Here is a 21,163-nt window from a genome sequence, read left to right as displayed (position 1 = left end):
GGCTCGCGGCTCTCGGCTCACGGTCCGCGGCTCCCGCCTCACCGCCCCAGCGGGGCTCCGGGCCGCCGTGCGGCGGGCAGCCCCCTCCTCCAAGCACGTCTCGCGTGGTTCGTCGAGAATTCGCCTCACCCATTTCTTTCTTTCCTTTTTATTTATTTATTTGTGACCATATTCCCCTCTTCCGGGCCGGGCGGCGCTGACTGCCGTGCCGGCAGCCCAGTGAGAGCGGCGAGGCGGGGCAAACCGAGCCCAGGACCGTCCTCCCGGCGCCCGCCCTCCCGCCGCCTCCTCAGCGCCAGCCCGCGCCGCGCCGCACACACCCACACACCCACCCGCCCGGCTCCGTGTTCCTCCGGTTCCCATCAGCATGGTCATCAAGGTGTACATCGCCTCGTCCTCCGGATCCACGGCGGTGAGCAGCGAGGCGGGAAAGTTGTAACGGGCTGAGGGGGCCCATCCGGCCGCATCGGCGGGGCTTCTCTTCGCCGCCTCCGTCCGCGGCTGTCGTGTGACACGGCGGGGAGCAGCGGGCTGCGCTCAGCTGAGGGCTGAGCTCAGCGCGGGGGCGGCGAGATTGTGGGGAGAAGGCAGCGGGGAGACCGTGCCTGGGGCTGTCGGTGCTGGGGCTGGGCTTAGGTAAGGCTTGGGGACAGTTAGGACTGGGTTTAGGTAAAGGCTGGGCTAGGGTTGGGGCTTCGGACCACCACAAGTGTGCGGAGCTGCCCAGGGGAAAGCTGCCCGCCCAGCTGAAGCAAAACCCGCATCCTCCTCACCCCGTGCCTCCTCAGCCCTTAGCCCCGCACCGTCTGAGCAGCAGCATCCTGCCCTGGGATCTGCAGCCGGTGCTCAGGAATAACATGTCATTTCCTTCGCAATTTAGCAGCTTGCTCTGTGACTTCTTGCGTGACGCTCCCCTCTCCCACTGCTGGACTATTTTTAACAGATCCAAGTGGATAGCACGCTTTTGGTCTGTTCTGCACTGGAAAGGCAAAGTGAACTAATTTACTGTTTCTTAGTTTGCTATGGTTTTGCTCTTGAGGTTCATTTCTGAGTTGTGTTATCCCTCATGTCAGCACTGGGTTCTGATGCTCTCATACCAAATGGTTAATGATGATGAGTGTGCGAGGCTACTGTCCGAGCAGCTGCAGCTTCTTGCTCTGTGGGAGTAGTATTGAGTTTTGCTTTCTGCAGCCCCAGCACGCTGTCAACACAGCTGGCTCAGAAGACCGTGTTTTTCCAAAGCTAGGTGAATGAAAGAAAAAAAGTGGGAGTCTGTGCCTAGGGTCAGGTATACCTCAGCAGCAGCATCCCGAAAGTTGTCTGATTTCTTCTGTGTGACCTGCAAGAAGGAGACTCAGAGCCTAAAATGCAAGGCATTTTGTTGCATTGCATGAATATACAAGAGACTTTGAAAATGCCAGTGAGTGCAGTTAATGATCAGTGCCTTTGCTGCATGTAGATAGAATCTAAGATACAGGTTAGCAATGTTGCTGGTACTTCTGTCTGTGAACTTCTGGATCAGCCTCCCAAACTTTCAGAGGCCAGTGATGTACAGGAGGAAGAAACACCCCTGCCCATTTCTCCAAATTCTCCTTCCCTGGTTCAGTGCAGATGATCTGTGATCTTCAGCAGAAAAAATACTATATTGGTGAGCTGTGGTGTGGTAGCCCCTTGTTTGACTCTGCTGGTCAGCAGCTGAGCCTTGCCACAGAAGAGAGCAGAGAAGTCCATGCCTTGGATGACTGTGCTAACAGTCCCTGTGTCGTCTTTGTTACTCTCAATGGCAATGCTGACATTAACACTCTGATGATGGAAAGCTGATGATTATCAGATGCATGTCTTGAAAGATAAACTACCTGAGCAGGTAGTTTATGAGGGGAATCAAAAGGAGTTTCTGCTGGCTTTATAGAAAATAATCATATAGAGGGAAAGAAACAGTCATTAGCAAATAGAAGAAGTAATTCTTTTCTCTAACACAGCTGTTAATAGCTTTCCGGTTGATAGGCTTTGCTGCTGTAGATTCTTATCAGTGACCTCTTAATGGCAGTTATTGATTTTTGATTTGTGTAGTGGTACTAAGCTCCAGGGAGATGGCCACTGATCTTGATCTCAACTGATTTTTCCTGTTTTTAAAATAGATTTTTCATTATTGGCATAGTGGTTTCTGCGATGCTGTGCTGTCTTTGTGTGAATTGTATATTTCATGAGACTCAGTGCTAACTTTGTCCCAAGTTTTAGGCTCCCTCATGCATCCTTGACCCTGGAATTTGGATCTCAGCATTGGCGTGGTTTCTGTTTATGAAATATGAGTGTAACGGACTCATAAATACCAATTTTATTACATATGTATACCCAGGTCTAAAGTGACTGCAGCTGAAGTGATGTCGAGCAGTGAGCAGGACTTGCACGTTCTCGGTTTGCTGAATGCACCCAGGGTGTTTCTGTTGGCCAGGCTCAGCCGTGTACCTCACTGGGTGGCTGTTTTCTTTCTGCTATAAGAATTTTAATTGATTCTTGAACTTAAAGCAAAACAGAGAGGCACCAAACTGAAGAAAAAGTCTCTGATTCGCGTGAAATGAAGTCAGAGGGAATGAATTACTTGTTCTATGTCTTAAAATGAGCTATTGGTGGGTCAGTCTCTGCTTGGAGGGCCAGCAGAGTCTTACCAGGGATCCTCAGGGAGTGGATCAGAGGACCCACTGAGCCGAGTCAGAGTTGTTGCCATTTGCTAATATCAGCCCTGTAAGCCAGCTCCATCTCACCAAGATGGCTTTGTTTTGCCAGCAGTATCTCATGCACTGTTACTTTGGTTTCCTTGAGTAAGAACCAGAAACAGGTGGAAAATCACCTCTTCTCCAGAAAATGACGACTTGTTCCTGAAAGCTGGTGAAACATTCGTGAGGCTCTGGAAGCATTATATCTGCTGCAGGGAAAAGGGATTGAGGCAGCTTTGCACCTTGGAGCCTCGGGCTGTCAGTCTGGGAGGGTGCCCAAGTTTTGTGGTCTTTCACTGGCAAAGCAATACTTTGTTCTGCAGTCAGTTTTCCATATCACAGCTTTATAACTGTTTCCCCAAGCCACTGCTCTCCATAATATTTTTATTCAATAATATGTGTCTGTGAGGAAAAACTACCATATGCTGTTGATGTCTAAACAGGGGCATATATCACAGGTACATGTTGAGGGGTTTCTGGTGATATACACTTTGCTGGTTAATTCCTCTGTACTTGTGTGTTGTGGTGCTTCATTATGGGTGTCACAAACCCTAGGGTGGGTGCTGAGCTGCCTGTTCTCCTGTACGAGGAGTCGGTGAGTACACAGCCTTATCTCTGCTGTGATTCATGGGTTGCTAAGCCCTGTGTTTAATCATGGGTTTTGCTGTATACCCTGTATGGTAAAGGTGACTTTGTGTTTGTTGTGGTTTGGTGCTGCACCTCTCAGAGACAGAGTTAACTGAATGTACCTGAAGTTTGTTGTTCGGGAGTCTTCAACTGAAAGGTGCCCTTCTCCTTTGATGTTTCTGGCTCTGAACCACAAGCTGGGTGATGGAGCACAGGTGTCTGTAATTATGGAGATGATCCGTAGGCACCAATGTGGGAATGTGCACGTGCAGCTCCTGTCCAGGAGTCTCAGTGGCGTGCAGCCAGAGTGAAAAGCATAACCTAATGTGAGCCAGTGTTGGAGGCGATGAATGTGAAACAACAGACACAAATGCCACATTCAAGAGCACCCAAGCATTGACTTGAATGGGGATTGTGCAAGCTGTGGGACTGAATTTGGCTATAGACTTCTATTCAAATCCTTTAAGAGACAAAAGGAAGAGAAGCCAAGGAGTGATTGGCATTCTAGTTCTGTGAAGAAGTAGCATATAGGGATTGAAGAGGCTGAATTGCATCAGCCTGTGATTTTCTCCATTTGGGTTTTTCATTCTTATTGGGTGAGGAGATTGCCCCATCTTTCCTCCAGTACCAAAAGAACTTGCATACTTCTCCCTGAAGGCAGCTGCCTTACTGTTTTTATTGATCTCGGGTGGAAAGGAGCCAGCTGTTGAAATTCCTCTCACTCTTACAAGCGTGCATTTGTTGCCAGCAACTGCCAGCATTGCTCATGGTGCAGAATGTGTCCAAGAGGACTGTGTCCTCATAGGGTACCCCACTGCCAGCTGCAGTTCTGATGGCACATGTCTGGTTCTTCTTGCAATGAGCTGTGATTGAGCACAATGGCCAAACCAAGAAAGTACTATCATTTCCATGTTATATCATGGACTCTCACTGTTAAGGATGACTTTAAAAAGGAGAGGAAGCTTGAGTTTATTTTTTCATTCTCAGATTAAGGGACGGGAGTGTTTAGGGTTTTGTATTTTCATATTGTTTTCTTGTTTGGGAAAAGACTGAGGTCATCTCCTCGCCCACCAGGAAATGGAGAGGAATGCAGCCTGTCATCTGGAGCACAAGCACTTGGTAACAATGGTGCCTGCTCTTCTTTCCTCCCATGTCTCCTAAAGAAGCACAGAGGCATCTTCTGGCAGTGCTGGGACGTGTAACCAGTGGCAGGTGGTTTGAGGCAGAGCGGCTTTGTGTGAGACTGGCTGGGAATGAGCAGAGTTGTCTGCAACCAGCAGCTCTTGCCTCTGTGCTCAGCAGCTCAGGGCTGTGGGATGGCTGGTGAAGCTGCATCATTCTTCTGAAGCAATCCCCAGGAAGTAATGAACAGAGAAATGGAGCTTGTATAAAGACGGGTATTTTGCATTTAAATATCTCTGGGGCCTTTTCTCTCTTCTTATCTCAATAAATGCAGGTACTACTGCTCTAAGAGAAGATGAATGAAAGCTACGTGCTTTCTGCTCCTGAGCTGTTCTACTGCTTTGTGGTTCATGAGCAGCGTGGTGCCATGGCCTGGGCACTGGTATTCCTTGCAGCCAGCATCTCAGCACCAGGTGCAGTAAACACACCTCCTGCTGCACTCGTGTTCATGGTTGCAAAGGTGTTATCAAAGCTCTGGTGCATATAGTCACGTTTGTCAGCCCAGAAGCTACGAGCAGCTGGAGCACACACACTAGAATAGCTGGCAAATGTCTGCCTCAGTGCTTGGTGTGTATCACTGCTGTTAGTAAAAGGGAGTACTGATATGGATCTTTTATAGATGGTTGTGTAATATAATGCAAGTTCAGGTGAAACCATGTAACGTGGGAAAATATGCTGTGTTTCTATTTTTAAAATCAATCTCATGAGGGTATACAGCGGCTTGTGATACTTTGCACATATTTTTATGCTGTGGGTGAGAACTGCCTTATTATTAGGTTTGGTATTGATTTTAAACCCTTTTGTTTTATGAACATTATATGCATGAAGGACTTTTTTGGATATCCAGTGATACCACACTTCATCTCTCCCTCAAAAAGAATGGTATGAATTGTTCTGAGTTAGAGCTCTCAGGGTAGAAGACAAAATATGTAACATGAGTCTAGGCAGTCAGCTAGGATCCCTTCCGTCTGTCTCTTTTTTCAAGTCATTGTTCTAAACTCCAGATAAGTCAAACATTTTTCTTAAAATATTACATTCAAGTCTTTAATGGAGCCAAAGATTAAATTGATTGCAGTTGTTGCAAAAGTTCTAATGTATCAAAATAAAGAACATTCTACTGCGCTTAAATAAAAAGAGTTTTCTGACAATGTGAGAGAGATTGAAGTGATGCTCTGCAGTTGTGGTTGGAAAAGGCTTTTTGTTAAGACTGCATGTGGCTGTATATGTCAGGATGACAGTGTTTATGTTGGGGCAGGGTGTGGGGATTTTGCTGTCCCTGGGCAGGCTGCACTGGCTTTGCTGGCTCCAGGGGCTCAGCAACCAGGGTAGGATCTGGGCAGCCACAGGTCAGCGCTGAGCACTTGCACTTTTTTAGGAAATATTTGCAGAGCTGTACAAGAAACATCTCTTGTCCTGAGTCATTAAGGTTACACTCAGAAAACTGTAGAAGTCAGTGAATTGGCATGCATACAATGAGCGGAGGATGCCAAAGAGTCTCTGCAACATTGTTATTACAGCTTATTCCTCCCAGAGCAGAGGGAATTGGGGAAAGAGGAGACAAATGGAACTGAGCAAGCATTGATAGATATCAGCTGTTCAAGATGGAAACAGAACAAAATTTCTTTTCCCTACGTGATAAGAAGAAGGGCTAAAGATCAGCCATCACAGCAGGAGAGGAATGAGCTCTGCCTTATAATGCTGCTCTGAGAGTCCCCAGCGCTAAGCTCTGCAGCTCTGCTCTGAGCTCTTGGTGCTGAGCAGGCACCAGGCTGCATTTGTCATGTTGATCTTCATGACATCCAAGAGCACATCATTTTCAGGAGGACAACTGAAGAGGCTGCTGAGACCACTTTCAGAAATTCAGAAGGCAAGGAGATGAGATTCAAGTTACTGAAAGAAAATGTAAAGGATCAACATCAAACTGAGCAAAGCTGATGCTGACAGCTGAAGTAGACAGCTTCTTCTTGTTGGGCTTAGTTTCCCCTGTGAGAAGCGGATGTGTGGATTGCTTTAATTAGCTATCTGAAGGTTGATGTTCTTGGGGCTCCTTTTGCATTCATGAGTACTGCCACATTTGAGATACTGAAGGTGCTCAAGTGTGAAATTTTAAGTATTGCCTCTTGAGGAATCTCCTGTTTGGGGTGCTGTGGTGTCAAAGGCAACAGGATTTTGAAGAGGATCTCAGGAAAGTCTGGGAGCTACAGATATCTTTTTGGGCTGGGCAAACTGATGTTATTTGTTAGATTTCCCTGTCGGATGTGTGGACAGATACAACACAAGGAGGGAAAACATGCTGCTGAGTTCCTTGGAGAAGCAGCTGAGCACATGAGTGAAGGTGATCCTTTTCCACGAGGAAACCAAGCTGCCATAGGATAAAAGAAAGGGTTTTTTTTGGCTTGCACAATTGATTACACACCAGTTATATAAAGCAGATAACAATCGAATTTGCAACATACAAGCAGCTCTTGCAATATACAGAAGTTAGGAGGGGGTGCTACAGAGGTCTGTGCTGATCAGCATAATCAGAGGCAACTTGGAAGGAGAAAGCGAGGGGAGGGAGGCTGCTGGTGAAGTTGCATTGCAGCAGAGCAGCCTCCTGTGCCTGTCCTGTGTTATCAACAATACACGACCACAGTGCTGTGCAGTGTTGTGCTTTAACTGATACTGCTTAGCAGAGAAGTCTTGGAGCCGAGCTAGGTAATTCTACAAAAATACCACAGTAGTGGTCATAAAAAAAAAAAAAACAAAATACCAGCAGTTCTTAGAACCATTGAGAGCAAAGTGTGAAACAATAACACTGTAGAAATCTAAGGTATGTATCTCCTTTAGACTGGAACAGTTGCCATTAAACAATAAAACAAAGTTAAAAGAGAAAATGGGAAAGGTAACGTGGTCACTGTACGAGGAACAACCAAATAAGGGAAGATTTCTCTGAAAAGGTTATAGAGAGATAAAGTCACATCTGGCGTAGGAGAGCAATGAGGAAGTGGTGGTAAGTAACTTTTTGTGACATAACAAAACTGGGGGAGAGCAAAGGAGACTTGCAGGTGGCAGGATCAGGATAAATGATTTGCAGGTTTGATGATGTGCAGTGCTTGACAACGTGCAGTTCACCAGAGAACCTCATTGCTAGAGAATGTGTATGGCAAAAATTGCACGGGTTCAGGAACAATGAGACAAATTAAGGGGGAAAATCTATTATAGTTAATAGTATAATAGCCCTTAATTACTACACCTCTGACTCAAAGCTGCGTGTTATTTGCTTCTGGGAAAGTACAACGTGGTGTTGCCCTCTGTGCTCTTGTCTTTTGGTGTGCCTTTCCCTGGAGGAGGCAGGATATTGGGGCAGACAAGCATTGGATCTGACCCAGCAAAGCTCTTCTGTTCTTGGATGGAATTGGCTCTGCTCCCAAAATTACGTTAGCAGTTTGCATTTGAAGTATCGAAGAATGTGTTGTCCAAGAAAAAATGTTTGGTGGAAGAAAATACATGTCTTTGTTTGGAATGTGTTGGTTTGGTTTTGATTTGGTGGTTACTACAAAGGCTGTAGATCTAAAAGAATGGGAAGGCTCTGGATACTTAAGTGTAACTAGAAATATCCTTTGAGTTGTGAAGGGATTTTTCATCTGTTTTGTATTCAGCCATATCACTGTGATTAAGATCTTACCTCTTTCTGCTTTGCAGACACTGAGATGCTTCAAGAGACTGTAGATATAGGAGGAACTTTTAACTGTATTTGTCCCCTGTATCTTAGAAACAGAAAGAAAATAGTGGAAGCTTAATGATAAATCTCCTCTTGGTTTTCTTTTAAAGAACTGCAGTCCAGCTCAGCAGCTGAGGATAGGGCTGTAAGAAACATGGCATGGAGCTGTTGGTTATGTGGTGGCAGCGGGCAGACACTGCAATCTCAGCACTTGGGTGTTGGGAAAGACTTTGCCTTAAGAGGATTTGTTGTTAGAGCTTCTACTTTATGTTACCATGAAATGCTCCATGGGATCCAGGTTGTGACTGGGGCCTTAGTAACTAGAAGAGTGATAGAATCATAGAATGGCTTGTTTTGGAAGGGACATTAACAGTCATCTGTTCTACCTTTCCATTGAGGTTTTGCGTAGTACTTGAGTGTGACTGGAGAAGGGTTTCCAGGATCAAAGCTAGAATTTCTCCTTCTTTCCTGGGCTCTCAAGATGTGCCTTTCAGCTACCCAAAATGTGCACAACAGCTCACAGAAGCGTATGGCTGTTCATCTTATCTTGCTGCAGGTCACCATCTTAGCATTTCTGATACAGCAAACATCAGTGTTTGATGATACAGGCAGTAGGTGATTCCAAAACCATCATGATTTTGCAGCATGAACAGCAGATGCTGATATACATCATTTTTAGACCTAGACTGTAAGGTAGGTTTATCAGAAATCCCTACTGCTGTAGGTCAGAATAAATTGGCAGGCCCTGTGTAAACAGAAACAGGCAGCCCCTGGGGGAAACAATAGTAGTTTTCACATAAACCCACACTTTTATGAGAGTAGGAATTTCCAGGCAGGTTTATACAGCACATCTGTATTCACCTCCTGGGATGACCATCTTGCTGTGTTAATGGCACTGGAGGCTTGCCATAGACTACAGTGGGGCAAGATTTTGCTTTAGGAAATTCGTAATGCTGCTTATCTGAGGTCACTCCTGTGCACGTGGTGAGAGTTTACTCAGCCATAGCAGCAGCTCCAGAGCAACCAGCAGAATGGGGGAGGAGCAGAATAACTCGGTGGATAAATTAAAAATCTATCCCAGAACTTTTTCAATGGATGTGGATAGAAGTGAAGTTCTACAGAAATCATTTATTGATAAAAGATGTAGGATTATTTTTTTCCTTAGGTGGGAAATGCAATACATATATGTAGAAGTACAAAGGAGGCACAATAAAAGGGGCAGGTTTGCAAACTTGTATGTTAGTGACCCGATAATCCTGATTAGAAACTGGAAATTCTTTTCCGCCCTGTAATGCAGATAAGCACGTCTCATGGTTCTGGTGGCTAAGTCCATGAAACCTTTGTGCTTGAGCAATCTTTCTCTAAGTTTGTTTCCTTTCATCATGCCAATTGAGCAATCTTTCTCTAAATTTCTGTTTCCTTTCACTAACTTAGAGTGTACTGGGAGTTAGCCACAAGAGCCTTCATTTAATCTGCAGAGGGCCAAGATGTGAACTGAACATGTGAAAATATGGAAGTCAGTCCGTAAGGCTCCAGGGTCTGCTTCCTCTAGGAATTCACACCTATACAAACTGAGGAGCAGCTGGACCTACAGCTATGTCTTCCCCTTAATAATTTGAGACTGAAATTAGCAGCACGGAAGGCATTAGGATAGCCATCACTTCCCAATGCCAGCAGCTGAGCATGGGGCTGAGCCTGAAGAACTGCAGGGGAATGAAGCTATTTTGGCTGCTTGCCTGGGTCTGGAGAACTCCATCCTACAGCAAATAACAGCTGGGACACTTAGTCTTTCAAAAAATAAATGCAGTTTGTATTTGTCTTCGTGTTTGCTTGTGGTATGCAAATGCTAGCTTGCACACTGGCAGAAGGAAGTTTGTGGTTTTTTTAAAAATAAAATAGGCCGATACCACAGTGACAGGAAGGCTCTAAAACCCTGGGGCAGGCAGAGCAGGAGGCTGGGACGTGGCCATAGCTGTGCTGGTGGCTATGGCTGCATGGCATGGGCAGTGTTAGGTGTGGGCTGGAGGTGGCGGCCCCCCATCAGTGTGCAGTACTTAGTCAGTGGGTAGAAATAGGTGTTGAAAAATGCTCAGTTTTCTGCATTCCTGTAAAGGAAGACTTGAGAATGTTATCTGAGCAGTGCCCTGGATGGCAAACCTGCAAGTAATAGCAGCAGAAGTTGGCTGAGTGCTGCATTGCTTTGGGAGCTGCAAAGCCAGTCTTTGTGAGCTTTCTGTTTATCCCCCTCTCACTGTGCTTCAAGACAGTTTCTAAAGTTACATAAAAAGTTAGCAAATCTGCTCTAGAATAAAGAAGGGATTGTGGGCAGTGGGTCGAAACGCTCTCAAAAGCAAGCTGCAAGCTAGCAGTGCAAAGCACTGGTACCAACACAGGCATTTGTTTGCCAGATCTTTTGCCTTTCGGTGCCTTGGTGTGAATGCTCCAAGTTGCAGTTCTGTTTTGGAGTAGCCTGATTCTTTTTGGAGAGAGGAAGAAAACTTATTCTTTAATCCATAGCTTTCCTCTTAATCCTCTCTTCCTTTGTATTATGATAGTTTGGTATTTTAGTTCAGGGGGAAAAAAATGCTTGCTTATCTTGGAAGAATGTATTTGTTTTAATATAGCTATTTTGATAGCAGTCATCCAAAAGACTTCTCTGCTCAATAGTGCCTCTAGTCTATGAGTTCTTTGCAGACAGAAAGTAATACAGAACAGAAGCACCTGGATTTAGAGTAGGATCCCTAAGGTCGTGCTGTATGTCTTCTTAAAGTAAGCTTTATTTAAAAATAATGAATACCTGGCAGTATAAAGGCAGTGAAGCAGCAATTAATGCTGTAAACTTTTAGTCTTGTCAGTTAATTTAGTCTCCCTGTGCGCTAAACTGTACAGGAAATAAACCTTCCTTTTATTGCAAGCCACAGGAGCCTCGTGCAGTGCTTCTCTGTGCTCTTAACTCATTTGCTAACCAGAGTTCTGCTCTAGTCAGGCAAATGAAATGTCAAATGTTTTTCTTCTCTCTTCTGTTTGCCATAGATGGCTCCTCATCACCAGCACAAATGCACTGATTCAGAAAAATAATTACATTAGCAGCTGTTTCAATAAACAGCCTGAACTGCACCCTTCTACTGTTTATGGTGCTGGCCCTCAGGCTGTCTTCTCGGGCTGCTTCTCCAGCAAATCCCAGCACTGTGCAGACACAACATTTGCAGCGTAATGACGCGTGACCTGCGCTGTTGTACCTGGTGGGACGCTGCAGACACCAATATTCGTAGACTGTGGCTGCTGCCAACATTCAGTGAGCTTCCACAGCCTGTCCTGGAGCCCTCTGTGAAAAGAAACATAAAGGAGGATTGTTTTGGCTTTCAGAGGGAGATGGGCTGAAAAAAACTAAACCAAAACAAAAAAAAACAGCTCAAGAGCTGAGGGTGGTGGCGAGATCCAGATCTACAGGACTGAAGTTCTGAAGTTCCTGGAGCCAAGAGTCAGTTTTCGATGGCACCCAGAATGCCTTTTCCTCCCCATTTTTCTCAGTCATGTTGAATACTTTCCAGAAACTAGCCTAGCTATTTGTCATGTTCCAGGGAGTTTTCTGCAGCTCATGTGATACTGAGCCTGATTGTCTCACTGGAGATAAGTCTTGTGTGTGCTAAATTGCATTATGGTTGATGCATGCAGCCTGTCAGTGAGACTGGGCTGTGGTGTATTTGGTAGTATTCTACTGCTTGCAGAAACAGCCAAAATGAACCCTAATCCCATTTTCACAAGAAATAAGCAATGATTTGGAAAAAAAAAAAAAAAAAGTAGTATTATTGCTGACTGTCTGCTTAGGAGAGGAAGCTTTGAGATACAAAAGCTGCATTCAAAGTTACGTGAGGAGCACGTGACAGAGGTAGCATAGCCTGAAGAGTTTTTTCTCTTTTCCTTATTGTGGAATTTCCTATTTCCTGACAACGTGCTGTGCTGCAGGTAACATAAAGAGGCTAAGGCCAGGTACTGAGGCTGCAGAGATGTGTGCAGTGCCCCAAGGAGTTGTGCCAGGAGGAACAGGACCTGCAGGCTGCCTGCTCACACCTTCTCAGAGCTGCCCGGCACCCTGGGCTAAGAGAGCGGGTTGGGCATAAAGCGCTCCATTGCTTCCAGGGTTGGAGAACGGGCTGGGAGAAAGATGTGGGGGGCCTAGGTCTCCTGCAGCCTCCCTGAGGCTTGGACAAGCACAAATCCAGCTGTAGGATTTGCATTGATTCGTCTGGAATGCTTAATCCACGTCCAAGTGAGAAAGCCACGTGCAGTTTCTCAAGGCTTGTAGCTCCGTGCTGTTGTGCCAGACATCTGACTGCAAACAAAAGCAGTGATTAATGAGGGAAAATTCAGAAGCCGTGACAACAGGTTTGTTTTTAGACTTCTGCTTTCTTGCAAACCATAAATTGGTCAGATCAGTGAGACTGCTGAAGATGCTCTGGCTGAAGCATCACGAGCTTGTTCCAGATCCTGGGGCACTTCAGTTTTTTTTAAGCAGGCGTTTCCTCCTCCTGGGCAGCCTTGGCAGCCTGCTGATCGCTGCAGAGCACTGCAGTGGGCACCGAGTGCATCTGTCTGCTCTCCCTGGCATTCTCACAGCTCTGACGCATTGAGATGTGTAGCAGCTAGGTTGATTTTATACCCTTTTCTGGGAGGAGCAGAGCTGTTTTTCTTTCTTTTAACCCCATGTGGAGCTTGGTTGCTGTTACCAGGGGCACGTAGATGTTCAGGAGAGTACAGTCTGCCAAGTTCCAAGTCTGCAGCACAAAACAACTGCATGTAATAAATGAGGAGTTCACATTGTGCCACTGCTTATGCTGCATTAATGGATAACCAAGATAATGGAGCCTGTATTCCTGCAGTAGGAAGCTGTCTCTCTGTTGGTTTTGGAGCAGGCAAGCAGTTTTCAGTCTTACAAAAGTCAAATGCCACAAAACTGACTTAGAACATTGCCAGAGGTCAATTTACTTTATATTGTGATGGTGGTGTTTTTTTTGAAGAGGACAGCTCTGGGTGCTGCAGTGATCTGTGGAAGGTGCTAGTGCATAAGGTTGAGGCTCTGGCTCTGCAATACATCAATGTTCCTTTACATTCTCATCTAAAGTGAGATAAGGGGAGGCTTAGGACTGGCAGCTTGGCTTTGCAAGATATATTAATTTTGGCCTACTTCAGTTGTCTACTCACAAAAGAAATGATAAAAAAAAATTCCTGATATATGAAAATCTGCACCAAACAGAGCAAAGGCCTGAGATAGGGATGACCTGAGGCCACAGTACAATGTGCATATTGCTGTGGGACGAGACGCTGCCATGTCCCCTGGCTCATTTTCTTCTCTGCTCTGTGCTGGTGCAAGCACAGAGAGCTGCATCCATTCACCAGACATCCCCACTGTGCTGCTGGTGCTGCTGCCACAAATCACAGGTAGGGGGAACTCGCTGGGCACAGCATGCTGAGAAAGGGGCTGAGCAATGCTGGGGCATCCCCCGTTTTCCAGATCTCCTTTTTGAGTCAAGTGCAAGTCTAACACCTTTCCAGATCAGAACTGCCTGGTACAATATTCAGCTTCATTTGCATGTCACTGTTTTTCTCTTCTCAGGCTGACAGGCTTTCTAACAACAACATGCATGCACTGGGGTTTGGGGCCTCTTCTAATACCAGAAACCTAGACTCCCAGTGCTCTGCTGTGTTAATGCATCTGCTGCATCCCTCCTCCTTTTCTGAAAATGGAGCGAGCATCTCTGATCACACCAGTAAATTAATTCTGCTGTACCAAAGCTTTCAGCTCCTTCCTCTGGAGTGTGTTACCAGCCTTTAACTAGGGAAAACTTTTCCATAAAAAAAGTGAGACACATGAGAGAAATGTAACACAATAACCTAATTCATATTTGTGGTAAAGCCTTGAAGTGATGCTTTTCTTGTAGTATTCTAACAGGCTGTGGCTGCTGTAGGGAAGAGCGTTTGTCATCCTGACTTTTGCATTGCTCCCATTTGGCAGTTGTGACTCTTTAAACCCTTTACAGGATGAATAGATGCATGTAAAGCAAGTGATGGGCCATGGCAGGGCAGGGAACATGAGACTTGTGGCCAGTAAACCCTGTGGGGTGGCAAGTGAGGGGAGAGTAGAAGGGATATGCTCAGTGTCATCCTTCTTTTCCTTGGATCCAAGAAAGAGGAGCAAGATTTCCTTCTGAATGTGGCTTCAGGAGGAAAAGGGTTGGGTTTTTCTCAAACAGAGATCATTTTCATGTCCTGGAGCAAAAAAGTTTATTAAATGGTACTTTATAAATTGTCTTCAGGCCTTTCTGTTGATGGGATGTTCTGTGTGTCAGAAACCCAGCAGCAACACAACAGCCCTCTGAAAAGCAGGTATAAAAGGAAAAATTAATTCTCTGCCTGCTCTCTGAGTGCTTGAATATTGTTAAGAACAGAATTTCATGCAGGATGTGCTAATGTATTAATCCATAAGGTGCCTTCATAGAAAGTAAGCTTAAAACACATTAAGAAGTAATCAGGGCCTCATTAGGCAGTGCTTCTGCAGCTGCTTGCTAGCAGCTGAGGAGATATAAATAAGGCAATGTTACTTGTCCTTGCACCTAAGTAATGGATGGAGGAATCTGCTGTGGGCTGGAGGAAGGGAGCCAAGCAGATCTCTGAAGAGATGCAGATGTGTTTATGGCATTTTAGGGTCTTTGTTATTAGAATGTAATAGAACTGTCTGATTTCTGTCTGATACAAAAGTAGTGACACTTGGAAATCCTGATGTAATGCAAAGCTCAAATCTTGCGTGCATTTGAATGAAAGGAGTGATGCCTTTTGGGTCTAAATATTTTAACTGCTGACACCATGCAATGCTGACAAAAGCACCCATCTTCCAGCTTCACTTCTGTCTGCCCATGGCACAGTAAGGGCTGCTTAATATGTTCCAGCCAGGCTCCTGTGGGGGGCTTCATGATCTCAGCACCCTACATAAAAGGATGAACAAAATCCAGCGTGTCCAGAAAGGTGCCTTGGGCCCTGTTGAGAATCCCAGTCTCCAGGACACCATGGCACAGAGGTGATGCTTGTGTTGGTGTCTTACTCTGCTGAGAGGAATGAAGCTGTCAGATGCACTGCAGCCTTCTGGCTTGGGTTTTGTTGTGGGATTTAGCAAATTTTTAGGCATTGGGGTATTGAATGAGTGCACTCAAAATGGCATTATAATCCATAAAAGAAGCTTTTATTTTTGTTCTCATGAATCAGCTTTTCCCCTTACATAATTTTCTATAGTTTCTGGAGAAAGTTCTAGTCTTGCTTTGGGAAGCAAGGACTTCACTCCCTGTTCAAGCTGTGTTCTTGGCTTGTGGAGGCTAACCAGCTGTGTAGCATGGTACCTTATGCCTGGATCACAGCCTGTTGCAAGCAGACTGCGTGCTTCCAGATGCAGTGCAACCTTTAGTTAGGTTGCAAAAACATTTCACTAGCTCAGATTTTTCCCTCAGCCCTGCACTGAGTGGTGGTTTTGCATTTTTTCAGTCCTGGACTTTTTCCTGCTTTTATCTAGCATCCTCCAGAGCCACGGGTGAGAAGCAGGAGCTCAGAGGTGAGCTGCAGCCAAGCTCTGGGCTAGTGTGCAAGTGGCCAGTGAGGAGAGCAGCATCCATACAGGAGGCTCCCGAGTTGCTGAGACAAACCACATGAAGGCAGCTCTGCTGCAGCAGCTGCGCAGGACACGAGCTGATGTGCCCTGGGCTTTCCCAGCACGAGACAGTGAGTACATATGGAGCCAATCTGGATGCTGCCTCACTTTGGGGAAAAAAAAGAAGAAAAAAAAAAAAGAAAAAAGAAGTGCAAGTACAGCATGAGCTTTTCCAGTCTCCTGTGTTTGGTTTAGGTCATGTAAGTTCACGGTGGTTTTACTGTGTTTGTCCTCAGTTTTCTTCCTTACAGACCAGTAATTGAGCATTGGAAAAGATAATGATGGCATTGCTACATGTCATGCTTGGCTTAAAATAGTTAGAGCAAAGAAGTGGTTTGAGTTCTGTAATGCTAATTGCCCAGACCTAAAAATAGGTGAATGTTCTACCAGGCAGAGAGAAGGAAAAGAGTGGGACAAACCACTGGGAGACACTTCAGAGACATCCTGCAGAGCTCTCATCAAGCACTACTGGGCTGAAGGGACCTGCAGTTCTCAATCCTCTCACCACAGCTGATGGCAGTGGTGGCCAGCAGCACCATCACAGCTGGCACCTCTGATTTGTAGCTAATAAGGGAAAAGAACAACTGGCTTGTTCCTGTGAATAAAGAAAAGCAAACAACAAAAGCTTTACATGACCCCCTGGCTCCTTCAGTATAACAGCACCTCATGGAGTGCAGGAAGGAGCCTCGTCAGAAGTATTCTGTCTGTGGAAGGAGTCCTGCTGTAGTGTCCTGGGGTGGAGAGCAACTCTCCAGGAATCCCCAAAATTTAAATGCTTGGGTGAGCTGCCTGCTGGTTGGCTCCTGCCAGGTGCGCTGTATGGGAAGGTGCAATTGGAAGTCCAAAGCAAGTCCTGCTATTTCCTTGGCTGAGCTAGAGGAAAGGTCTGCCGTTTGCTGAAGACTTTCATTGTTGTACTTTTCCCGTTCACAGCCGAATTTGAATTTCATCTTCAAAATGCACCAGTTTGAATGGGCAGTTTGAAGATCTCGTGGTTGAGTATGACTGCAGACAGGAATGTCACTTGGGGGATTGAACTTTTCACCTCTCTGTACAAACGGATATGCTATATGATATAAGGAGCGGCCTCCAAATGATGAAGCAGCTTGTTTAAAACCAGCAGTGCCTTGAAATGCAAACCCTTCCAAGATTTGACTGCTTTTTCTTATCTCAAATTCTGGCGGAACCCCAAAGGCTGGAATTGAAAATAGTAAAAACCTTTTAAAGCGGTTTTTATCTTTAAGCTAAACTGAGAATTGTGCAAGATCTAGTTTCACTGCAATGTCTTTGTTCTCTGGTGTCCTGGTGCTGGTTTGGAAAACGAAATAAAACGATGAAGCAGCTGAGAGATGGAGAGGGGCAGTGCAAGTTGGGGCTGGAACTGATGATAGAACCATGGCTGAGAACTTTCAAATTCCTTTAAATCCTCACAACAGCATAAGAGCCACATGGAAGTAACTTTGCAAAAAAGATGTGTAGATATTTATGTGTGTTTTCCCCACATGGGAGCAGGGATCCATGCCCGCCAAGCAGCAGGAACGCCTCGTGCCAGAACGGCAGAGCCGAGCGGTGCCAGCAGCAGTGGGAAGGTCGGCGTGGGGCCGGACCAGCAGCGCCCAGACTGTCAGCTTACTTTGGGTTTCTGTGGTCCAGAAATAAATTTCCAAAACACATCTATTGTCCAGCGAGGAGTTTATTTATAAACTGAAGAAATAGCAAGACTTAAAAGCAAAACCCTTCTTGGCCAGCAGTGCAAACAAGACTATTTTGTATGCTTCTGTATGCCAAATAAGACATTTATTTGAAGCTCTTTTCAGTAATGTGTTTCAAACAGCAGTTTTCTTGCAGTGGGGTGGTGCTGGTCTACCTTGTGTTTGGAGCCCGAGGTCCCCAAGCATTGCCCTCTGCTCCTGCGGGACCTGCGGAAAGAAAGTTCCAGCAATCCTGGTCACTTTTATGTCAGATTCTTCCATTTTCCTTCTGCAGGCATTGTGATGGCTTTTATCAAAGAATTTATATGGGCAGCTTCTTAGCATCTTAGCCCAGTGCTGTCAAAAGTCTGCTGATCTGACAAATTGTCTTAAATGAAATCACTTCCTTGAAAGTGAACTAAAATAACGTGAACATGTTTTTACTATATTTGGAAGTGTTTGTCAAAATAACCAAATAGCCTTGAATCACGAATCGATACGTGCCTTGGTCAGCCGTGGTGAGAGTGAGTGCTGGACACCAGCTTGGTATCTGAGCTGAGAAGCTGGGAGGAAATGGAGTTTGGCTTGAAGTGCAGCAGTAATGCTGCAGGTTCCTTAAAGACTTAAACCAGCTTTGTTCTCTGTCTCCTTGTCTCCTTTCTGCTTATTATTATTTGGTTACATCTTTTGTGTGTGTGTGCACATAAGAGTGAGCAAAAAATGGGAAGAAAAAAAATATTTTGATTTTTGCAGCATTTTGTGGGAACTGTTGCCCATTTTGGAGTTAAAGTTCCATTTTTGATGAGCTGCCATTTTTTGGACAGCATCACCCACCTCCACTCCCAGCAGCTTGACGTGGTTTCTGTGTTACTGACAGCATCTACTGCTGCAAACTGGACCCTAGAACAAAATCACTCACTTCTGGTGAGCATCCTGAGGAGGGACAGTACTTGATCACATTCCTAAGCTGCTCATTTTCATGATATATTTCTATGCATGTTCTGTGTTGAAAGGCTGATAATTCATGGCTGGCTTGTAACTGCTGAAGAAGGTGCCTTTGCTCCCACAGCTCCGCGCTCCTTCCCAAACTTGGGCAGCAGGAACCATCTCCAGGCTTCTGTCCTCAGCGCTGTCTGTGCCCATCTGAGTAAGACAAAGCACCCCGAAGCGGCAGCAGGCGCCTGCTGCTCTATTTCAGGAGCTTCCCTCCCAGTGATTCTCCAGTGCCTGAGTTTAATAGTGGTTTTCTAAATAAAATCACAGTAAATAACGCATTCTGGCAGCCGTGGATGCTGTGTTTCTGGAGCATTCAATGCTCTGTGTTCCCCCTGTCGAGGAGTCAGGAGGGGAATGTCCTGTGAATCTTCTAACTCATTTCCTCAGCCAAAAGAAGAGGGTTTCCATGTGCGTCAGCACTAGTTCATTCTTTTCAGGGCATTCCCACTGCTGTGGAAGGAGAATTGTCTCCTTTGCCCATAGATGGGCAGTGACCAAAATGCTGCCCTTGCCTCCCGCACAGTGCTTTTAGCACAGCCATCTCCACTAGCTGCTCTCAGACCAGCAAGGAGGGTCACCTGCTGCAGTAGTCTTCTGAGCCCTGAGCTCGAGCCCTGCTGTGCTACCTGTGACTGGAAACAGCCCCAAGCCTGCCAGAGCCACACAAAGCTGGGGGGATGAGCAGAGGTGGATAGTTCACAAGTTAAGGAACTGAGAGTAATGAGAGTTGGCTTGAACTATAATTCACAACTGGTGGGAAATGGTTAATTGAAATGTAATTAGGGAGAAAAACCCCTCCATTTATTCCCAGGTCAGCATGTGGCCTGAGTACTGGCAGAGCAGTTTACAATTACAAAGACCTTTCCCATATTCTAGTCCTGTGAAGAGTTTATGGAGGAAGTGCTGGCTCTTTTTTCTTTGACCTTTGTAACATGATGAAGGAAAACTTTCCCTGATGGCTCCCTCCCGCTATGACCCTTGTTATTGAAGGCAAATGAGGAAATCTCTTACCAGTAAATCTGAGTGTGCTGAGAAATGTTCTTATGTATTGGCTGTAACATGAATGACCTCCTTGGAGCAGTATTAACTTGTCCATTTTATTTATTTTTAGCCATGATGAAGATTTGCTAATGCACAGCTATGGTGCTTGAGGGTTTGCACTCACATTAGGTACACTGACCCTTCTGGGAGGAGCCGTGTGGGCTCTCGTAGGATGGATCATCACTCTGCATAGGAAGGGGTGCTGGATGCCAGGCAGTGCCACCACACATTGTCTTTGGGGTTGCAGGGTTCTGTTCCTGAATGCTGCTCCCTCCCTACAGCCATCTCCCACATGCAGGACGCAGAGCGGCTGGTGGCCAGAGCTGGTAGAGGCACAGCACCAGCGTGGGGTGCTGCCCAGGGGCCTCGCTAGGATGATGCTCTGTTTGCAGTGAAGGGAGCAATGTGAAGGGAACAGATTTCCCATTAATCCTCATTTTTTCATTGTTTGCCAGGATGTGCATGGTTATAATTTCCTTTTTGGTGGTAAAGTCATGCAGAGGAAGAGCACAGCAGAACATCTCTGCATCAGGAAGTTAATAATTCAAGCATGACAGTAATAAAAACCACTTTTCCTGTAAATAGCCAGCGTAGTCTTTGTTGCAGAAATTCTGCTTTTTGCTGAAGTTCTGCTGCATCCATGTGGGATCTCTGTTAATGAGGATGGGATGAGATCTCTGTCTGGAAGTCCATATGTGGGTTAGGGGTAAGGAGGGTGCAGGCTGCACCTTGCATATCCCACCAGCAAACTTCACTGCTCCTGTACTGCGGTGTTTCGTGAGTTAGTTGCCAGGCTCAGCCAACACAGCTGCTGTACAGGGACTGCTTGCACCTTTGGTTTGGTGGAAACTTAACATTGGCAGCACTTGGCATTGGCAGTGCGTGTAGAGGCAGCCTTTGTACTCCAGCCTGTTTGGTCATACAGGAACCAAGCTGAGGGATTCCTTGTAAAGAAACCCGTTCTGTGAATTTTGCTGATGGTGAGAAATGATGAAAAGAAAACTTTTTTTTTTTGCTAAGAATTTTTGTACAGTTTTCATTTTCAGTTGGTTTTGTACTCCCTTGTTCTTGTATCAAACCCAGGAACTGCATAGTCGGCAGCAGAAATCACTTGACTGATTTTATTTTTCTCTTCCTCCCTTCCTTCTTTGTGACAGATTAAAAAGCAACAACAAGATGTTCTAGGCTTCCTGGAAGCCAACAAAATAGAATTTGAGGAAAAGGATATTGCTGCCAACGAGGAGAATCGGAAGTGGATGCGGGAGAACGTCCCTGAAGACAGGCGGCCAGCCAGTGGGAACCCGCTGCCACCCCGGCTCTTCAACGACAGCCGCTACCTCGGGGTAAGGGACAGCCTCTGGTCCCCTCCTTGTGCTCACCGCCGTGCTCTTGCCCTGCTGTTGTCATCAGCAATGCTTAATTCTCACCAAGCTAACACTTGGCAGAAGTCTGGTAGCGATACATCGACCTGTAGCAAGTTCAGAGAGCTGTCCACGTGGGTTTTGCATGTAGATTT

At 45.8% G+C, this 21,163-nt stretch overlaps 1 protein-coding gene across 1 annotated transcript in view; it reads left to right on the top strand.

Moving 5' to 3' along the window:
- The first annotated feature begins 230 nt into the window (after positions 1-230).
- SH3BGRL (SH3 domain binding glutamate rich protein like) overlaps positions 231-21,163 on the top strand; it is a 30,361-nt gene continuing 9,428 nt past the window's right edge. Inside the window, exons 1-2 of the mRNA XM_003208371.5 lie at positions 231-412; positions 20,805-20,990. Coding sequence (XP_003208419.1) covers positions 368-412; positions 20,805-20,990 — 231 coding nt within the window. The 5' untranslated portion in view covers positions 231-367. The remainder of the gene's footprint in view (positions 413-20,804; positions 20,991-21,163) is intronic.

The sequence above is a fragment of the Meleagris gallopavo genome, chromosome 9 (assembly GCF_905368555.1).
Source record: "Meleagris gallopavo chromosome 9, MGAL_WU_HG_1.1, whole genome shotgun sequence".
Taxonomy (NCBI): Eukaryota; Metazoa; Chordata; class Aves; order Galliformes; family Phasianidae; genus Meleagris; species Meleagris gallopavo.
The sequence above is the reverse complement of the archived record's forward strand: the minus strand, read 5'-3'. Positions and strand labels throughout refer to the sequence as shown.